The sequence below is a fragment of the Alosa alosa genome, chromosome 24 (assembly GCF_017589495.1).
Source record: "Alosa alosa isolate M-15738 ecotype Scorff River chromosome 24, AALO_Geno_1.1, whole genome shotgun sequence".
In the NCBI taxonomy this organism is placed as follows: Eukaryota; Metazoa; Chordata; class Actinopteri; order Clupeiformes; family Clupeidae; genus Alosa; species Alosa alosa.
Window position 1 is genome coordinate 579,052 of NC_063212.1, and position 22,511 is coordinate 601,562.

At 40.7% G+C, this 22,511-nt stretch overlaps 3 protein-coding genes across 5 annotated transcripts; 1 reads left to right on the plus strand and 2 right to left on the minus strand.

Annotated features, from left to right (window-relative positions):
• Positions 1-914: 914 nt before the first annotated feature.
• Positions 915-9,255, plus strand: asgrl2 (asialoglycoprotein receptor-like 2). Its single transcript, XM_048236462.1, is given in 10 exon segments — positions 915-1,250; positions 3,636-3,750; positions 5,853-5,954; positions 6,505-6,600; positions 7,237-7,307; positions 7,632-7,637; positions 7,640-7,715; positions 8,168-8,319; positions 8,656-8,765; positions 9,001-9,255. Coding segments are annotated over 9 exon segments (885 nt in total). The 5' UTR covers positions 915-1,250; positions 3,636-3,650; the 3' UTR covers positions 9,173-9,255.
• A 173-nt stretch (positions 9,256-9,428) lies between these two features.
• LOC125289666 (BTB/POZ domain-containing protein KCTD11-like) lies at positions 9,429-10,876 on the minus strand. Its single transcript, XM_048236621.1, has one exon. It carries the CDS (start codon positions 10,521-10,523, stop codon positions 9,711-9,713), a length of 813 nt encoding a protein of 270 aa, XP_048092578.1. The 5' UTR covers positions 10,524-10,876; the 3' UTR covers positions 9,429-9,710.
• A 3,617-nt stretch (positions 10,877-14,493) lies between these two features.
• On the minus strand, positions 14,494-21,863 carry LOC125289521 (C-type mannose receptor 2-like). Of its 3 annotated transcripts, none has more exons than XM_048236422.1 (7): positions 21,616-21,863; positions 21,013-21,058; positions 20,072-20,458; positions 19,296-19,652; positions 15,316-17,499; positions 15,047-15,129; positions 14,494-14,885 (listed from the first exon to the last, which is right to left on the minus strand). In XM_048236422.1, the coding sequence occupies exons 2-7, from the start codon at positions 21,035-21,037 to the stop codon at positions 14,811-14,813; spliced, it is 3,111 nt and encodes a 1,036-aa protein (XP_048092379.1). In that variant the 5' UTR covers positions 21,038-21,058; positions 21,616-21,863; the 3' UTR covers positions 14,494-14,810. The 3 variants fall into 3 exon arrangements, with proteins under 3 accessions (XP_048092379.1, XP_048092380.1, XP_048092378.1); XM_048236423.1 differs by having other exon boundaries at positions 17,386-17,499; positions 19,281-19,652; XM_048236421.1 differs by having other exon boundaries at positions 15,322-17,499; positions 19,281-19,652.
• Between the last annotated feature and the right edge of the window lie 648 nt (positions 21,864-22,511).

Consider the following 22,511-nt stretch of genomic DNA (forward strand, 5'->3'; position numbering starts at 1 on the left):
AAATAATAAAGTGCTTCCCGTTGGCTTGTAGCCTAATAACGCAACAATTGGCCATATGTTACATTATAACGCACACACACACGCACACAAACACATTCAGTATGCAAAAGTTTTAACCACTTCAATTGTTTAACAAAACATTTTCTGGACAGCTATCCTTATTAGCATTGATGGGAAAAAATCATACTTTATACTCTTATAGAAAACAGTGAAGTATTCCAGTGTTAATATATATTCGGTAATGAATCATTTGGATAGATAAATATTTACATATAATACAAACAAATGTCTGTTTTCTGTAAGGAGGATGATTTTGCATATGCACGTCTGTGTTTATGTACATGTAATATTACATATGTGTGCTTGTGTTTGGGAATGGGATTGTTTTGGGCATGTACGTGTGCACAAATCCAACACGATTTAATTTAGTCAAATAATAAAGTGCTTCCCGTTGGCTTGTAGCCTAATAACGCGACAATTGGCCATATGTTACATTATAACGCACACACACACACACACACACATTATTATTATTATTATTATTATTATTATTATTATTATAGCCTACATAACCTCATACATTCACATTCTCTTAACTTTGATACCATTACATTATGACTATTGTGCTACTTTGTCCAACGGCACAATAGTCCCGTATTTCTCGTAGTCTAGTCTTTATCTCAATTTTGGCAACCTATTCTCTTTACATTCGCGATTGTGTCTTGCCCTTTCTTGTTTTAAGAGAGTAGGACAGAGAGCAAAAAAAAAAAAAAACTTCTGTGAGGATTTTGCCCTGTTGATTTTAGGTTGAACTTAAACACACACACACTTTATTTACAACTCAAAGGGCATTTCTAAGTGCATATAAACACACAACCAAACGACTGGTATCTCATTAACTCCAGATTTACTCAATGCAACAGGCTTACATCAATGCTAGCACATATTCTTAAATTTGTGGATATCAATACCAATACAAATACATAATAGTTTTGCAATAGTTCACCCTGATCTTCTGTTTCTGGTTTACCAGAAGTATGGTGTGCATACTCATGCACAAACACACGGATACTGCTCAAAGGGCAAGATTCACATTGGCACTGTCATTTTGCTCACACTCCACTTGCACTCTGTCTCTCACACGCGCGCACACATACACACACACACACAAACACATACATATCTAGTCACATATCGAGTCACCCAGCTGAAGTTAAGCACCGGACTATCTGTATATTAATCCAGTCCAGGTGAGTATTCTCCCTTGCCTTGCTGTGTCTATGTAATTAATGCACAAATAGGCTGACACCAGACATAATTTCACTGCATTTCTTACTTCCAGTAACTATATGCATGTGACAATAAACTTCCTTGTATCCTTGTATCCTTGTATCCTTGTATGTAAGACAATGGTATTCATACTCTATGTTGACGATAGTGTTTATTTAGCACTGATGTTAGGTTCTGTAGTTATTGTGACACTCAGAACATAGCAGTGTTTTTGTCATAATTGTGTTAGAAATATTTGATGCTAGAGTTCGGAAGAGTTGAAATGTTTTGAAAATTGTAAAATGATAAAAACTGTCAAATTTGTAGCCAAGTAATTTCAGTAAATGTTCTATCACAAGGATTTACATGAAACTCTATGGATTGCTCCATGGGGACAAACTGATTTTTTTTTCTGAGAACAATATGGAGATATAGTAGTAGTGGGTGCCTCTGTCTGGAGATCACCATGATTTGGATCTGAGATCAATTCAGAGATTGAAGTCTACAGAGCTGCAGGGGTGACAAACTATGATGAAAAGCATTTAAAGCAACGATATGCAACAGTTTGCCTCTACTTGTCTGTGGTAGTTATACCTTTTGTGTTTGTACTAGTTTTTGATAGGGCTGTCAAAATAATGTGTTAATTTTGATTAATTAATTACAGAAAGAATAACACGTTAAAAAAAATAACGCTGAATCACATTTCATAGTGACATTTGACCCAGTGCAATCTGGCTACAGTGACTCTAGGAGACAGACGAGAAAGCACTGCTTGGTCCTGTGAATGAAACATTTAGCCTACTTTTAAAAAATGCCCAGACCACTCCTGTTGACAGGAGCACCATTCTCTACTATTTCTACAGTAAGGAATTTCCTTAGCACACCTCTTGATGATATTGACAGTGAGTGGAAACTTCAGTCATTGGCATTTATCATGCTAAAAATCTGACACCAGGCACTACACTGATGCCTGCACCAAAAGGAAAATGATAATAAAAGAGAGACACGTTGAACTTTAAAGTCTGTGATGTTTGTTTGGCGCTTCATTGATTCATTGACTCATCTGCCAAAATTGTTTTTAAAATATGTTCATAGCAAAAATGGATGCATGCGATTCATTTAAATTAATTAATCACAGAGTATGTAATTAATTAGATTGTTTGTTAAGTCACTTGACAGCCCTAGTTTTTAATGTTATGTTCAAATTCACAATGGTTTATAGTCATGAAAGGTAAGATGAACTGTTCCCCCTATAGCTGCCCAGGCAATTCAACACATATGGACCAATCTGCAAAATGTAGAAGGCATGACATCGCCAACTGCTAGTTAGCATTCTAACTTTTGTTATCATAAGATCATGTGAAAATATGAAGTCAGCTATGACTGTTTTGGGAAAAAACACACACACATTTTTATAGGGATGATTAGAAAACAGCCAACATGCACATTTCCACTTACTTGACAATGTACACACCATTCTTTATAATAATTTTGAGTAGGATAGTACACTGACTGTATGTTAAATAAATATGAAATCTGCTTGAAACAAATGATATGCAGACAAAGATAGGATTGGCCTGGATTGTATTTAAAGCACCACCAAAGAGTTTTTTGTACCTTAAAATAATGTTTCCAAAATTGTTTCAGTGGTTCATCAATTCATAACAGGTTGAACGGCACTTCTGCATTCGCTTCGCTATAACCGCAATATGCAATTTTGCAAAATAGTCTGTAGTTTGATGAAATGAGACATAAGAAACTACACATTTGACTTACTTCAATACATCATACTTTCATAAAATCATGCAACATACTCATCCTTGTCTGTGGACGTTATTTGCAAATCCGGTGCTGGATAAACAAATAGTGTGCGTGCGCCAGAGGAAAAGTGCTTTGGTGTTGCTTTAATAAAGTACAATTGCATCATCAAGTGTGTTTCTGTCATGAAAGAGAGCCCATTTTCTGATAAAAATGTAGATTCCCTGTAATGCAAGAGTCTTTGGATCAAACAATCAATCGATCAATCAACCAACCAACCAACCAATCAATCAATCAATCAATCAATCAATCAAGCAAGCAGGCAAGCAAGTAAGCAAGCTTTATTTAGCATTTACCCTTATCTGAAACAAATTTCCCTCTTGGGAGACCTAAACAACCTTGCAACTGGATGAGTTTTTAATAAAATGTGTACTTAATAACTTTCTGTGGACCTTTGTTCCAGTTATTAAGACAGTTAACAAACACTTTCATCTGTGCGGACCTGCCGAGGTCTTTTTACACAATATGAATGCACAGACTATGGTCTCCATCATCCTTCATGGCTAATGTATACTACTCTGCATGTGTTTGCTTGTTTGTCCGTCTAGCTTCTAACACTGGCAATGAAGGACGACACAAATGGAGCAGTTGCTGTGACTAATAACTACCATGATGATTTTCACAACACAGAGAGCAGTGATGATCAGGCTTTCTGGAGAAAAGGTAGCCTATATATATAATTATGACCGCCGCGAAGCGCCGTAAGGTCCGTACGGTTTAGGACCACCTTTTTTGTATGTTGATCTTAAGGGGCCATGTCAACCCATTCCATAACCACTCATTTTATGTATAGCGCCATCTAGTTAAAAACAAAAAAGTAAAAATGAGGTGTTGTAATCGCAGGTATCTGTGACCTAACATGGTCAAAACTGCACGAAATTGGAAGTGTAGGATCATTATGACACCTTCTGAATGCACACCAAGTTTTGTGGAATTCCGTTCATGGGGGGCCATACAATAAATTAAATTAGGCCTATGTTATACCATGGTCTAGGTTGAAAAGGGTGTCGTTTAAAAAGTGATATACTACACCTATGAAGTAGATCTGGTAAAAAAAAGTTTAATCGCCGTTCCATATCAATGCTTATGAATGGTAACTATAACAACGATAGTAGGACGACGGTTGAGCCTGGAGGCAGGCTTCGCAACAATGGAATCAACTGTAAACAGCTGAAAAAACTAACGATTTTAGCTCTAAAACTCATTTAGTATTAATAATTGATTTCATATTTATTTATTTTGTAAGTGACCATGGTATAAACGGGATAATGCCCTTCGATGCGTCCATTATCAGAAATAAATGGACTTCGGTGAAGCATCGCTTCGCGTCGGACGGTTCACGCCTCCGCGTCGTCCATTTATTTCTGATAATGGACACCTCATCGGGAATTATCCCTTACTTACTGTACACCAACTGGCCTGTAGGTGGCCGGACACAGTTTTCTGTGAATATCTCGAGAACCGTAGGGCCTAGGAGGACCACCTTTTTTTGTATGTTTGTCTTAAGGGGCCATGTCAACCCATCCCATTACCACTCAATTCATGTAGGCCTATAGCGCCACCTAAAAAATAAAAAGCAAAAATTAGGTGTAATCACAATATCTCTGGCTGACATGGTCAAAACTGCACGAAATTGAAAGTGTAGGATCATTATAACACCCTCTGAATGCATGCCAAGTTTCGTGGACTTTCGTTCATGGGGGACGATACAATAAATTAATTTATGTGTAGGCCTACATTTAGTGACCGTACACCAACAGTTTTTTGTGAATATCTTGAAAACCGTAGGGCCTGGGATGACCAATTTTTTGCGTATGTTTGCTTCCAGGGGTCATGTTAACCTGTTCCATATGCACACATGTGCATAAACAGATATTCACACACACACATACATTCACAGTAATCATACGTATGACACACACACACACACACACACACACACACACACACACACACACACACACACACACACACAAACACGTACACACACACATGCACACAATTCAAGAATTTCTCATAATTATGAACAGGCAAGATGGGGGTGGGGTTGTATAAAATGTATTTTACATGTGAAATCTATGAACTAATCATGTTTTGGTACTTGTTGTCTAGCAGATACCAGTGAGAATTGAGTGTGCTTAACACAATTCAGTGAGACAGTTAGAATCATATATGCCTTTCACATTTTGTTTTTAGCCAGCAGCCAGACCTGCAGATACCCTGACTTTGCTGAATTACTGAAGCTAAGCAGGCTTAGTTAGTACTTGGATAAGAAACCTCCTTGAAAGAGTAGGTTCCTGCTGGAAGTGGTGTTGGTGGCTGGCCAGTAGGTGGCACTCTTCCTTGTGGCCAAAAGCCACCAAACAAATACCACTCCCAATGTCCTATTGCAGTGACAGGGACACTGTACTACAGGAGATGTTTTCCTTTGCATGAATGTTAAATTGAGGTCCTGACTCACCATGGTTGTTAAAGATCCCATGGCACTTATCGCAAAGAGTAGGTGGTTCCCTGATTTGCTTTATTTATGTACACATACATAAAGACACACACACATAAACACACACACACACACACATTGCAGCTGTATGTTGGCCAGTTCTTGCAACATACAGCTCCTTGTATTTAATACAGTGGCCACACGTGATGTCATTTAAAGAGAGTGGCTATGTGGAAGCTTTACACAGAGCAATTACAATTCACAATTACAATTCAGTTGTAATCTGTATTCTGGATATGTGTGTTTGTGTCTGTGTGTCTATTAGAAGATAAACCAACTGCAAGTACTTCACGGTGGAGGCTATATGTGGTCTACTCCCTGATTGCTATTGTACTCATGGCTCTTATCATCACTGTGGCAATGAACAGTGAGTAACACACGCACGCACGCACTGTGGCGTATGTCATAGAGCCTTCACCATGTCCGCCCATTTTCTTAAACAGCCTTTACCCATTTCTCTTTAATAGTAAGTTATCTCTATCCTTTACTATGCAAGAGTATAAACTGTTTTCTAAACTTAAACTGATATCTCTCATATTCTCTCTTTTATAAACGTGCTATTTTTCCTACTTAAATCTTAAACTTTTCTTGTCCCCATTGATTATTAATCTGATTGAGTAAACGTCATTGGCTGGCTGTGATTGACTTAGTAGGCTTCCATAGAAGGGAACGCACGCACGCACAACTTAATATATTCTTAAATATTCCTATGTTATCGACTCACATAAGTTGTGTTTCCTTTTCATGCATGATGTTGATGTTGATCTTATTTAGTTGTGCTTTTTATTAAATTAACTTTTTCCTGTTTCTGTCTTTGTGTCTGTTTCTGTCTCTGTATCCAACTGGGTCACTCTATTTCTGTATGTGTTACTGTCCATATGTGTGTGTGTGCCTGTGTGTGTGTGCATGCTGTGTAGATGGTCAGGCTTCTGGAAGGTTCTCTGCTTTAGAAGAGAGTCTGACGAGCATCAACAATACTTACCAGGCCCTCATCTCGTCTGTTGAAAACAAAGGCAAGTCAAGCTTGTATAGAGAAATCAGACTGCATTAAAAGCATTATTGAGTAAACCGTGATACAAAGGAGTGTACAAAATTGAAGTTATCATTTAATGATTGTTCAACAGTTCTTTGAGGAAGCATGAATTAGCCAGTTGTACACATACAGTAAATGTACATTTTCTATTCATACTGCATATAATGACTTGTGGCCTGCTAGTTCAAATGAAATGAGCCAAATATGACTAAAGTTGACATTGCGACTTCATAACACATTAAACCTCAAGCCTTTTTCATCAAAAACACTTTTGACAGCACTGATCTGAAACAGAATTCCCCTTGAATTTGAAGGCATTGCCACTGGTGCCAACTTTACATCAGACAGACAGTCAGACAGACAGTCAGAAGAGGGTGCTGTACAAAACATTTGTCATGATTGCATGGCTTGTAGTGATCACCTTGACCTTGGTTAACCTATAAGCCTCATGAGGTTGTAAGCATGATTCGGCAGATACTACATTTTATTACGCAGCATAATGCAGATTATCAGTGATCTCTTAATTATATCACAACACACTGCAGAAACTCTCAAATAAAATACACACACTTACACAAAGACACATACACACACTAATTATACTCCTTTTTTTCAGATGTCGCCAATAGGCAAGAAATCAATCGATTGCAGTTCTCGCTGCTGATTATGCAGAAAAACTGGATAAAGGTACTGTATCTTTCACTGTCTCACTGTGTGCATCTGTGTGTGTGTTTGCATTTGCTGCCCTGATTCTGCCTTTCCTCTTATCATGTTCTCTCTGTTCTGCTAGAACCTTTTGTGTCTGTCTGTTGTCCCTCCTCCTCTCATGTTGCACTATTTCTGTGTCACTCTGAGTTGGATTTCATGGTGTGAGATATGTGATGGATTCAATCTACTATGAGTCTGCTTCTGTATATGTAACATCTCTCTCTCTCTCTCTCTGTGTGTGTGTGTGTGTGTGTGTGTGTGTGTGTGTGTGTGTGTGTGTTCTATGTGTGTGTTTGTGTGTAGTTGGTGATTCAGTTAAGTCTTTGCCCGAGTTGGAAAACCAGCTGTCAGAATTCAAGTGTAGTCTTATGAGGTTGATGAGGAATGGTAAGACTAAATACACACACACACACACAAAGACAAACATATGTATTCAGTATGCAAAAGTTTTAACCACTTCAGTTGTTTAACAAAACATTTTCTGGACAGCTATCCTTATTAGCATTGATGGGAAAAATCATATGTTATACCTATAGAAAACAGTGAAGAATTCCAGTGTTAATATATGAATATATAATGAATCATATTTTGGATATATAAATATATACATATATACATATAATACAAACAAAACAAGTGTTTTCTGTAAGGAGGTTGATTTTGCATATGCACGTCTGTGTTTATGTACATGTAATATTACATATGTGTGCTTGTGTTTGGGTATGGGATTGTTTTGTGCATGTACATGTGTGTGGGTGTGTGTGATGTTATCCATGTGTGTGTGTGTGTGTGTGTGTGTGTGTGTGTGTGTGTGTGTGTGTGTGCACATGCGCATGTAGACACTAACATGGAGTGCTGTCCTCTGGGCTGGGTGGCGTACTCCTCTCACTGCTACTTCTTCTCCGGAGAGGGCATGTCCTGGTACAGCTCCCGGGACAGCTGTGTGAGCCACGGGGCTTCTCTGCTCGTGCTCAAGAGCCCTGCCGAGAAGGTACAGAACATACCCACAAGCCAGTTCATCGAGAAATCTGTATAGTATTTAAGATCTTTGGTAGCGGCACAGTCTGGCCCAGACTTGAACTTTGGCAACCTTAGACACGGGAAGAAGGCACATTAGCAAGGAGGCTAAAAGCCATGGGTGCTAGTTTTTTATCACTAGCATGTTTTTACCCATTGCACAGCTCTGACAGTTACCTACTGGCTACTGTTACAATAACATGATTTTCAACATTGCCATAAAACTGGAGTTTACACTGATAGAATCAAACCCTATACTGAATGCCTTTAATATTTCATTCATCTCTCTCTCTCTCTATTACCATGACAGCACTTTGTAATTAGCAGAACGATGCCGATGTTTTACTGGCTGGGTCTGAGTGATGAGCGCACTGGAGAATGGGAGTGGCTGGATGGGACACCTTACACTGTGATGAGAAGGTTTGTGTGTGTGCCTGTGTTTTCAGTTTCTTTCTCTCTCTCTCTCTCTGTGAGTTGTGTGTTCAGTAAGTAATCTCATGACTGAAATGTAAAAATTGATTGATACCATACTTTTATATGGTAGTTGGATTCTAGGATGATTACTAAATTAATGTGAGTACTCCATGGTGTGTGTGTGTGTGTGTGTGTCCATCAGTCTTGAACTGTATATGTGTCTGTGTGTGTGTGTTTTCAGTGAATGGATGCCTGGGCAGCCAGATGACTGGCGTCTCCATGGTTTGGGCGGGGGTGAAGACTGTGCTCATTTTCACAGAGATGGTCGCTATAATGACGACCACTGCTCCCGTCGTTACCGCTATGTCTGCAAAGCTCCAATCAGCGCCAACCTGAAACCCTTCACCGATTAGTGTCCTTAATTTAAAGACTGTGTATCTATGTGTGAAAACGTCATATGCATGTTATGAATTGATAAAGAATGGATGCAGGTGTTTGATTATTGCATTGGTCAATTTGAATGTAAATATATTTAATATATATGATTATATACGCTCTGGGTTGGCAATGAGGACACAAATGGTTAAGAGACTGTTACCAAAATCAGTTCACTCCATTTCCACCTGTTCATCTTTGATGGTTCGATGAAACCACTATAGGGAGACAACATTGCTTACAAAACTTTTTATTGAGTGATATGTATTGTTTCTTTAAGTAGAATTAATTGAATCTACAAATAGTGATAATAGTAGACGACCATATGAACTATTTTTTTGTGTTTGTGTGCGCTTTTCAGTGTTTCTAACGGTGACAGCATTAGGGAACTGACAGCAGAGGCATATGTAGCCTATCCAAATATAGGCTTAGAGTTGTAGTATTTAAGTAATTTCACAACAAGAAAGAAAACATGGTAAACAGTTGACCTTTGATAGCCTATTTCTACGACGCGACTCAATATCGCACAAACCGCAGAGTATTACAGTTCAGAATATCTGAGGGGTCCGGGAACACAGAGTCCACTCGGAAACCCTCTCCCAAAGCGACTCGCAGTAGTTCCTCCATGAAGGCGCGCGAATCACGCAGCTCAGAAGCAGACTCTGTTCTCAGCTCACGGAATCCGTGCTTCTCGTGCTGGTCTCGAGGCAGCTCGTCGGGGCATGGGACCCACTCCAAACGCAGGCAGTTCTGACGGGAGTTGCTTGGTTGGGGCGAAACAGGACCGTCTCTTGCTGTGTATGAAAAACGCGCGCACAGAACATCGAGGACTGCGCGAGATGTGCAGAAAAGAGTGGCTACATGAACACGTATAGCGCACGACCTTAACTCATAGTTTTCAGGACCACGCTTTAAGTTGAAGTGCAGAACACGCATCTCACTTTCCGTGGTGACATTTAACATAGCGGCACGGCAGCTTGTTGTACCACCACCTGTCTCATGACGCCGAATCTCATCAAGCAACGGGCGAATCTGGAAGAAATCCGCCTCGCGCTTCAGCAGCGCCAGTTCGTTAAAGTCCTCAGGCAAATCGAGGCTGTTGGAGCGCAGGTAATTGAGGATGTAGCGAAAAACTTTCCCGTCGCGATCGATGAAGAAGTTTCCACGCCGGTCTCTCAGTAAAGGGATCTGCCCAGTGAACATTGCGCCAAGCATGGAGTCACGGCAACGGGTGAGGGTGTCCAGAGTAGTTGTGTATACCTCTCCTCCTACATTGACAGACACTGGGTCCCGCGGTGAATTACCGTTACTATCCGATGTGTTTAGCATGCTACACCACAGAGATCTGCTGGAGTTGTCTCAGGATCTGCACCTGTTGGATGTTCCAATGCGTAGCTTACACAGCACTCAACACGGAGAGACTAGTTTGCTTCTTTAACAAAGTCTCTTTTGCCTCATTTGCTGTCAGCTGAGTCCCCAGCTGAGTTACGTAACGGAGGCTCTGTCTGTTCACACTTTGGTTCTCGGACGGCATACTAATTACCCCTCTCTGTATCCCGCTGACCGTGATCCCGAGACGTGCATTTTTCACTGCACTTACAAAACCCCACATTGTTGGACGCGAGTAAACGGTGTCTGTCTGTGTCAGTTTCTTTTCTTTCTCGCTCTCTGTCTCTTTCCCCTATCTTTTAAATCACTTGTTGCAGTGTGTTATTGTGTCAGCGATAACGGCAACACGTCTCCATTGTGCCTGTGTGTGCGAGCCAGTGAGGATTATAAGAACTTTGTACCTAGACTTCTGAGGAGTGACATAATAGTTCAGTCCACTATGAACTATGATCTAATTCAATAATAAAGTTATAATAAATATACACTAGGTACGGTATAAAGTGTAGGCCTATATAGGACAGCATACCTATCACCACTCAGTGAACTTAAGTGGATTGATTATGACCGCCGTGCAAGGTTTAATAACTATATGATATAATATAATTAGTCAGTTCTTTCTCTTCCGAATTTTGTTTTTATCCAGTTTTTTTGTGACAACGATTACTGGGACACTGAAAGACCGGGCTGCACGAAACTTGATGGGCATGTAGCCCCAAGCATGACAAGGAACCGTTGTCTGAAAGGAGGGTAGGCCGGCGGACAGAGTTTTCTGTGAATATCTCGAGAACCGTAGGGCCTGGGCTAGAATGACAAACTTTTTTTTCGTGTGTTGCTGTCAAGGGACCATGTCAACCCATCCCATATCCACTCATTTGAGGTATAGTGGCACCTATTTAAAATTTAAAAAGCAAAAACGAGGCGTTGTATTTGCAGGTATCTCTGGCTGACATGTCCAAAACTGCACGACATTTGAAGTGTATGATCATTATGACACCCTCTGAATGCATGCCAAGTTCCGTGGAATTCCGTTCATGGGGGGCCATATCAGCTACATACACGCACAGACACACACAGGCTTGCACACAGTCACACACACCCAGGCACACACACACACACACACACACACACACACATAATGACACCCACATGCACACACGCACACACACATAAATAGTTAAAAACACACACACATGCAGGCAAGCAGGCACACACACACACAAATAAAACACACACACCTCATTACCCCCACATACTAGTGTTAATTTTATCACCTATTTTTAATTTAGTCTTAGTCTTAGTCTTGTGACGAAATGTCCTTTTTAGTCTTTGTCATATTTAGTCATTCAAATATAATTTTTGTTAGTCAAGTTTTAGTCGAGTAAAAAATTTTATCATTTTAGTGTAGTTTTAGTCAAAAGAAAACTAAAGGTATCTTAGTCTTAGTCAGTTTTAGTCAACACATTTTAGTCTTTTTTTATAACAAATTATTTCTGATTACCATTTGAGTCAAATAGTGTTTCACACATCTCAATTTTCCAACAATATTGTGTGTCCACAGGGCTACTCGTCTGTTATAATTACTCATTCTGATTTTTTGTCAGTCAGTATGTTTACATGCACAGGTAAGTCAAGCTACAGTTATAGCTCGGCTGGGATTTGACCATAGACAGTACAAGATTTGACTGGACCACTGTCATATTCGTAGACCAGTGTTTCTCAAAGTATGGTCCGGGGATCACTGGTGGTCTGCAAGCTATCCCAAGTGGTCCGCGAGCAGACGTGGTAAAATATAATATAGATGAGTTGTTTGCAATATAACTTGTATGTAAATCCAAACAGTTCTGCAACACTGTCTATGCTTATGCTGTCTATGCCAATTTAAATCATACAGTATGAATCCTCTGACACAATAAGCAAAGTGCAAAGTCAATAAGCAAGGTGGTTCAGTGAGTATGCCTATTGTGTAGACTAATTATAGGCTACTGTTGAAGTAGGTCTAATCTTTTTTTTTTTTTTTTTTTTTTTAGCTAGGGTTAGTTAAGGGGTCCTGAAACTGAAAAAGTTTGAGAAACACTGTTGTAGGCCAAACTATTAATGTTGTACTCCGCCTCGCTAGATGGCGATATGCGCCAAAACAACACATTCCCCAAACAGACTCTCCATCTTAGCCATAGCTAACCTGCTAGCGAACTTTCGATATTAGCTTACTTGCTAGCAAACTTTGCATCATCAGTCTAACTAGATGAATAGTTGACATTACATGCTGAACATTTTCGTATGGACATTCTGGGGGATGTTAATTTGTATGAGAGAAGCTTCAACTTCTGGGTATGTAGCATTGTGGCATAAAGCTTAGGTAGTTAGCTTGCTAACTCTGGCAGAAATCTCCAGTGTTCTTGTTCCATGTAGTTTCGTGTTGCAGCCACAGGGTTGCAGCAGCAGCACGTAGACTAGGAAAGCTGGAAAGGATACAGGAAAGGATACAGGAAAGGATACAGGAAAGCTGTTGCGTATGAACTCATTCGGAATATTTTGAAAACATAACAGCTAGATATTCTGTCTTCTCATTTTGTAGACGAACATGAAGGGAGATTTTATCTTAGTTTTTATTTCATGCAAAACATTTTAGTCTCGTCTTTTTTCGTCAACAATAATGCATCTTAAGATAGTCTTAGTGTTTCAGGACATTACTGCTGTCTCGTCATCGTCTCGTCTTAGTCATGAAAAAAAAGGTCGTTGACGAACATATTTCCTCTTGTCTCGTCTGACGAAATTAACACTACCACATACGCACTCACAAGAGAACACACACACACACACACAGAAGCACACAAATACACAAAAATAAACACACACTATGCACACACTCATTTACATACACAAAAGTTGCTATAGGGGCTGGAGTAGGAGATGGAGCAAAATTGATTGCAATAGAAGCGTGAATTATGTTTGGGGAGAAAATGTGCAGGACTGAGCGGCGGCCATATTTTGTACCACTAGTTTGCAGAAGTCTGGTCATTTCCATTACATGTAATTCTGTGCAGCCCTCCCCATTTATCTTGCTCTGTTCCCAGCACTTAATTCTCTTGCAGACATTCTCTCTCTTTTAACTCCTCCCCAAAGTCATTCACCTTGTTCTTTGTTCCTTATTGTAACAATTAATCACAACTAGAAATGCAATTCCAATGAATTACCAGTGCATGAAAATGCAAAACATACTGTATGATGTAATATATGTAACCCTGCAAGGCGAAACCAGTCGCTTTGGTAAAATTTACAAAATGAAGTTATTGTGCTCATATGAACGGCCATAAACTAAGCTTTCCAACGATTTGTATATCGAAGGTATTGCAAAAAGTATCTCTAAGATAACCGCATCCAAAGTTGAAAGTCCGGCACCGGACATCTCACAATAACCAAAGAAGAACTTACTTCGGAGGTCAATAACGTCAACAACACGTCCACTAGAGAACATGACGTTGGGGACCAATCGGGGACGTTGTGAATGTCCGCTTAAAGTCCTGGGGACGTCCCGTGTTTGTCGGGTTCCCCCTAGCGCCTGTGAGCGGAAAAACCACCCTTGCAACTGTCGGCCTCAGTGTCAGGAAGTATAACGAGTGTAACGAATTGCTTTACTGCATTCAAATACACATACACGCCAGAAAAAGGTAGCGATGGAGTTTCTCAGACATTCGTCACGACAAAGCCAGCGAAAAAGAAGCAAAAACCGAGAAAACAGTAAGGAAATTGCCAATACTGCATAGTTTACCTTTAACAATACCATCGCGCTATATCGTTGGTATGAATGTATCTATTTATTTATTAATTTATCTGAGGTGCCGGACTGTTCTGGCCCACTTTAACCCCTGGTTATCAGGCAGCTATTTTCCTATTCAAGTGAATGGGAAGGAATACGTAAGGGAGGTTGAGTGCTGTCTCCTGATTAGAAAGTCTCAAGTTTTTAAATGTTATTGTACCATAAAATAAAATGTGCTGCACAACAGCATCCACAATTCACAAGCCTTTATTTGATGAATAAGTTGCATTGTTTAATCATGGTGATATCATTGTCCATACACATACATCAACAATGTCTACGTCATTATTTTTTTTTTTTTGATTAAGTGATACCAAAGGAATATTTTACATACTGCCATCAATATCTGTTTGATATTTGGATATGGATGATGATAGTCTGGGATTTCTCTCTCTCTCTCTCATCATCTTTCAGGGATGTATTCCCTGAATGTATTGCAGTGTGATGTTACTTGAAAGCCCCAGTCTTCTGAACCTCTCCCCAAACTGAAATACAAACACAAACACACAACACAACACAACACAACACAACACAACACACCACACATTTACACACACACACACACACACACATAAAGTGGTACATTAGAATGTGAGTAGTAAATTAGAACTTGTGGTAGTAAAAAAATAGTTGAAGCAATCTATACCTGTTCAATGGCCAGTTGTTCCATTTCAGACTGTGTCAGCTCCCTCTCTGAGATAAGTGTTGCACTCAGTCCAATCACATGACCTTAAAAAAGTAAAGCAATGTGCCTTTGAGTAACAAAAGTAATCCAACACACACACTAACATATGGACACATTCATGCTCTCGCTCATCTGCTTCAATTAATTTATTATGTGCAGCACACAGACACACACAAGACATACACAAATCACAGATATCAAACTCTGATGCTGAATGGTCCCACACTAACACTCACTACTTCCACGGGTTCTTGGGTTGGTGTTTGAGTAGAGGGATGATTTGGGGTTGGTGTTAAAAGAGCTGTAGTCTGAGCTGGATGTTTGGTCAGCCGTTGAGTTGGGTCTGCTGGAGGTTGGTTGAGAGGTTGGGCTGGAGATTGGAGTGGATAGAACAGTAGATGAGTCGCTAGTGATGTATGTGTTCTTGGTGAAAGAGGATGTTGCGTTTGATTTAAGTGAGAATTCCATATGGGTAGATTGTGCTGGTGTAGAGTCTGCTGGTGTAGCTGTTGGTTTTGAGGTGATAAAGCCAGTGGATGGAGGTCCATGAGTTTGGATGGAACTATAGTTGGAGCCAGTGCTGTCTGATGAGGCCCCATTGAGTGTCACAGAAGTGGTGCCTGTGTAAGTTCCAAGAGCATCACGTTGAGTGATGCCAAGAGTACTAGAAGAGGCAATGAGAGTGGTGCCAGAGCTACTGTCGGCACTGGTAGCAGGACTGGTGCCAACCATATCTCCAAACGTTGTGCCATGGGTAGGAATGGGGGAATTGTCAGTTGGAGGACGGGGGGTGACACTCATGCCAAAGGTGTCGCCAACTCTGGCAGTAAGTGGAATACTGGAGGTAAATCTGTCAGTAGCCTGTGATGTCACACCTGTAACTGTAACCAAAGTGGGTTCAATAGGTCCTGATACTGTACTGAAGGTGCTTAGAGCTCTAGGACTTGCAGCAGAACTTGGTGAAAGACTAGAACCATAGGATACTGAAGTAGACCCAATAGAACCAGGGGTAATCATTTTGCCTGTAGTGGTGGCTTGGGGCAGCAATTGTGAGGTTGTGAGAATTGGTGGGGTCTTATTTGTGGAAATATAGTTGACAGTTGCATTAGGACCAGAGCTCATATTTGGGGTTAATGCACCAGTAAAAGTTTTTGATGTTGGTGTGGGAGGAAATTGCAAAATATCAGTTTGACTATATACTGGGGTGGACGTTAGCTTAGTGGTCAGATTTGATGTAACGGCAAGAGTATTACTGCTAGTTTGGTTAGTGTCAGGGGTGGATACAGATATGTAATCTGTGGTAGATAGAGTGGTTGAAGCTTCAGCTAGAGGAGTGGAGACTGTAGAGACTGGGATGGAAGTGAAACTAGGATTTAGGGTGGATGTTGGGGTTGAAATCTGACTAGAAAGCATAGTTGAAGCTGAAACAACAGCAAGATCAGGTGTTGGGGTAAGGGTCATGTCAGGATTTGTGGGGTTATGTTTGGATGTCTGGTTTATAACAGTAGTGGCTATAAGAGAGATGTTTGTAGGGGATGGAGTAATTGAGGAGGTGGATGGGGGAGTAAAGTAAGAGCTGGTAACGTGTGTGGAAGCTGGGCTAGAGGTTTGGTTGGAGGTGGCTTTGAGCATTGGTGTAAGTGTGTAATTTAATGTTTGGTTTGGTGGAAGTGAAGGGAATGAGTCAGTGGTGGGGATGATACCTGGTGCTGTAGTTGTTAAGTTAGATGTAGAGGCAGGGACAGCAGGAAGTGTGGGGGTACGTGTTGTGGTGAAGCCTGTGCTGGTTGATTGGTTGAAGGGAGGTCCATGTGTTTGTATGGATGTAGAGATGGACCCTGTAGTGGAGTATGATAAAGAGCCAGTAGCAACTACAAATGGGGAGTCAGTGGTATTCAGTGGAGTCAAGGTACTAGCTTGAGTTATGGTGAGACTATTGAGAGAGCCACTGAGAGTGGCACTGTAGCTAGTGACAGCAATGGTGCTAGTAACATTAGTAGTGCCAACCATATCTTCAGGGGTTGTGGGAGAGCGACTGAGAGTGGTATCAGGGCTGGTGACAGCCCTGGTACCAGTAGTAGTGCCAGCCATATCTTCATGGGTTGTGCCATGGGTAGTAATGAGAGTAGTTTCCATAGGACTTTGAGTGTCAGAACTAATTCTGGTGCTGGCAGCAGATGTAATGTTGATGGCAGAACTGTCAGTAGCCTTAGACGTCAAATCTGATACTGAGTCCAAAGTGGAATCTGGTACCATGCTGACGGAGTTGGGAAGTGTGTTGGCAAAACTGAGCGAGTTACCAAAATTAGGCATTACTCCAGTAGAACCCCGAGGTCCAAAGACAGTTGTGCTAGCTGTGGTGGTGATAGACACTGGAGTTGGTATCTTGGTGGTTTTATTAAAGATGACTGGATCTAAAGATTACAAATACAGAAAAGGTACAGGGTAAGCAATTAAAAGGGTAGCTGCAGTACACTATAACATGCAGGTCAGGAAGAAAATACAAATACGCCTGTTGAGTCTAAACGGTTCTCATATTTCTCATTTTGCCTGCTCTTGCTACTCACTTTCGATTTAAAAAAAGAATCTAGCCTTACTTGGCGCCACATTGATTTCATAATATTGACAATAAGCATACATTAAGTTATGATGAGCAGTCTTCATTGCTTTGACAATAAAGGATGTAACAACCTGTTGCCATCTTGACATTTCTGTTTGCTATTAAAACACAAACTATACAGCCTAGCCACCTTGTGGAATGCATTTTAATTAGCAAAGATTAATATCACCTGGTTCATGTTATGTTTAGCTTAAGGAGAACAAATCATTGAAGAGACTCACCAATTTGATTCTACAAAGGCAAAGTAAGGCCAGCACTGTTTGGCAATGCTCCAAACTATAGGCTAGTGAGTGCAGTTTAGGCTGATAGCCCTATTTAGTCAACCTGAACTTGACAAGAACAGCATAACTCCGCCACCTCCTTGTCCTTGTTGCCTTTATGATTTCCTTATAACTTTAATATACCAACAGGGGCGTCGGACTGGGGGTAAAACCAGTACTGATTACTAGGGCCCCAAGGGGAGGGAGGGCCCCTTGAAAAGACTGGAATATATGAGGGGGGACATGGGGGCCCATCAGGACTGCCTATGAATAGGGCCCAGGATCTTGTGCTACACCCCTGTATACCAAACAGGAAATGCAAACAAAATGACATGGCCTGGAACTGGTTCTTTCGCTCTCTCTCTCTCTCTCTCTCTCTCTTCTCTCTTTCTCTAGTGCATGTTTAAAGTAGCCTACGTTCCGAATTATGTTTAATGTTAAGATAACGTTCATACGGAGCCCAGGAGGTGTCATTGCAAGATATTTTTGTATATTGAGAGACTGTGCGCTCATTTTAGTAAATTGTGTGCTCATTTTACTAAATTTTGGTCTCATTTTACTAGATTGTGTGCACCATTTAGTATATTGTGTGCTCATTTTAGTATATTGTGGCACAATTTATTAAATCATCATGTGCACGTTTTACTAAATTGTCAGCTCATTTTACAAAAATTAAAATAAGAGCACAATTTAATAAAATGAGCACACGATGACTTGTTACGTGTACTTGTATGTTTGATAAATAGGTCCATCTCATCTCAAGGTTTTAATGCTCTGCCAGAACTTATAAATCTCCCAGATTCTGCACCATTTGCTCTCCTTTGTCAAAAAACCCGCAAAACCTGCCTGTCTTGGAAAATCGACTCTGACTCTTTGCCTGTGAACCCAAAACTATTCTTTGATCTCCAGCCCGGTAATCTTGACCTGCCTTCCCTGAAATACAGCCTAGCCCTTGACTGTACTGCTGCTTCGTTTCAATTGCTGTTGTGTGTGTGTTTCCCCAGGACTTCCCGGATCATCCAGCTCCTGCCATTGCTGCTTTCGGCTATTGGGGGAACACAACAGACTCTTGGAAACTCCCGGAACCCCTGAAACCCCTGTAACCCCAACCCTTAAATAAACTTTCTAGCGTGGCGCTTTTGTGGTCCTCGTCCTGTTTGGTGTCTGACACTTGTATGTTTGATAAATAGGTCCATCTCATCTCAAGGTTTTAATGCACGATCGGAACTATAAATAGATTCTGCACCATTTGCTCTTTAAAAAAACAAAAAAGTGATAACAAAACATCCGGGGCTATAGCCCTGAATGCCCATACCTAATGACTGCTCACCTCCATAACAGATGAAAGGAAGAGATCTGGTGCAATTTTCGTCTGTCCATTTCCCAGAGGCATTGAAAGATACAGCCGTGCAGTGCTGATGCCCCTCCTCCACGGTCTGCCGCCCGTTATCCGGCTCTCCTTCTCTCCAGTTCCTAAAGGTGGAGTTAGTCTGGTCCGACCAGCTTCTAGTTCTGTGCAGGCCCAGCCAGGCGATGCCTGAATCCAACAAATCAATGATGTTTTGGTACTCTGCCTTGTTTCGGATGCTGACCAAATCTGTGTGGTGCTCTCTGCAATACTGCTGGCCAAAAGTCCAGTTCATGAACTGTGGGATCAGAACATATGTCTCATTGATGTTTTCTCTTCCTAAAAAAACATGAACAGGAAACAAACGTGAGCAAATATCTGGTGCTATTTCCCCCACTAATTTCCCCAGCACAACTAAACAACTGGACATGCTTAATCAAGGATACAAGGATAGGATACAAGGAAGTTTATTGTCACATGCATATACACCTTGTCATTTTGTGCTCTATCCTGCATAAAAAAGACTATCCCACAAGGAGCTTTTTGAACTGGCTTAACAGTCTTAATCTAGCACTTAACACCTTATTCTCTATCCTGACTATCCCGCCTTTTTCTGCTCTTGACTTAATTTTACTTCAATTGGGACTTGTTCCCTTTTTTTGTAAGTGGTTTTGATAAAAGCGTCAGATAAATGACTAAATGTAAAATATTGCATCGTACATATAGTATTTTCAGCTGAACTGAACTAACTTACTCACCATCATAGCAGATGACAGGAAAGGTATAATCACATGGAGCATCATGCCATTTATTGTCAAATACCATCACAGCACACAGCTCATTGCCACCATAGTTATCAGGTTTATCCCACCATTGCCTAAAGTATCTCTCCCCCTCTTTGTAGTAGCTTTCATTTTCCAAAGACCACCTCCAGCTTTTTAGGGTGTCATCATAGAGGCCGATCCAAGCGGAGTCATTATAGCTTCCGTCCACTGACTGCATAAGACTGCCCATGTCGTCCACATCATAAACAGTGGCCAGGTCTATGTAGTACGTTTGGCAGTGTGTTTGAGCCTCAGTCCAAGTCATTGGCTCATTCACAAAATGATATGGATGGGGAAGGGCAAATAAGAGGGTGCAGAGGCCTGAGGAGCAAAAACAAAAGAGACCAAGAGTGGTATCAGTAACCAGACTGTATCAGACTGTACAGCTACATTAACCAATATGAGAAATGATGATTGTATTCATTATTTAATATAAGTATATATTTTTTGACAAATAAAGTAGTCTTTACTCGTTAAAACAGGGGTAATGGGCATGGTGGGAATGTATTGTTATTGATGTGGGGATTTATTTTTTGAGCTCCTATTAACTTCCTTCGTAATAGTTTTGCTGTCCCTGGCACTGAGTTTTGCCTCGTCTTGCAATAGTTTTGTGTTCCCTCGCAAAGTGAAAAGTATTGTGAGGGAATGCAAAGTTGTTGTGAGGGAACGTAGACTGATTGCAAGTGAATACAAAAGTATTGCAAGGGAATGGAACATTGTTGTGAGGAGGAACACAAAAGGAGCTCTAAAAATACATTTCCACCTCTAAAAAATAATTCTCACTATGACCCGTTTGGTGCTCTGTACAGTAGAGAGTGTGGTCATTTGGGCTTTTTTGTATCATAGCTTGCACTTTACATGCATTTCCAACCAACCTGAGACCAGCAGAAGAAGGAACATGATCAGTCTGCAGGAAAATACCTACAGTATGAGAGCACATTTAAATTAAAAGGATGTAAAATATGATATTAATGTAAAACGTGTAGCTGGACATTTTTTTAATTATCTGTAAAATATCTCTTGAACACAAATCTTCAGAAAGTTAAGTCATATTTTTTAATTATTGAGTGCAGGTTTGTATATTGCTGTCAGCATTCTCTCCAAATGTTATTTGAGCTGAAGCAGACCCTCCCTTGGTTTGTATTGTGTGACCTGATATTCGGCATGACAAAGAGAAATCTGAGATCATTGCCAGAGGAATACAAGAAACCCTGACCCAAAACTATTCACAGCTATAAAACAAAATAATATGATTTTTTCCATTGTACAACAGTTGAAACTAAACTGGAGAAAGACTGGAGAATTAAACGGGAGAATTAAAGGATTCATGTAGGAGCGTCCTACATAGGACTGCCTTACATGAATACAAACATTCAACCAATATTACCAAAAAACAATAATTAAGATTGCCTGAACATTTTGAATGAAACAATAACTTGACCTTAACACTAGACAATGTATTGATCATTATGACTCACGTGATGACATTTGCTTCAACAGCAGAACACAGGTCCCACTTTTTGGTCCAGTGAGTAGCATTCAAGTCAACCACATGGAATTCACATTCAGCGTTAGGCTAGGATATGCCCAAGGATTGTGAAAAATATTCATAACAATACAGTTATGTTTGCTCTTTGTATTATTCAATAAAAAAACCTCAATGTGGTAAACAAGCAGTAGATCCTGCTCCTCCTGAATGAAAGCTCGGAATAAAATGCAATAGGTTACCTCCACCTACGCCCACATCTCTCCCTTTCTCTCTCTCTCTCTCTCTCTGTGAGCGCATGTGTGGGTGAGTGGGCGGAGTAGGCTACTGTGAGTGAGACCTGTGAGTGGAACTGCTGTCAGTGTTGCCATAGACCTCTGAAGTTCGCCTACAAAAAAGCTGCCATCTTTAAGATGCGGTATCTTGTGATTTTTCCTACGGGAAAATAACATGGGGATTTTGAATTATCGCACCTGTTAAACTCTTGTGGGGACAAAGAAGTCTGAAATGCAGACGTTTTGCTCAACACACTTTTGTCCTCTGCCTTCGAGTGGGTACCGTGATCTTCGGTATGTTATGTTGTTTCTGCGTAGAATCTACGCAGCGTCTACATGTACACAGAGGGCATTTTTAACCTATGCCTCTGCGTTGACTCTGCGCTGTACCTGTAAGCTCCTCTAACATGACCGCCCCAGAAATGTAGCGTCAGAGGTTCGGGGAGTGGATGTTAATGGTGCATTCATGGCATCTGGGAATGACAAGGACCGCCCCGCAGTGTTGTAGTTAAGTCACTATGACTCGAGTCCAAGTGCAGGTTCGAGTCTCCAGTATTGAAGTCCGAGTCGAGTCACTATTAATAAATGCAAAACTGGCAACCTTCGGGGCATT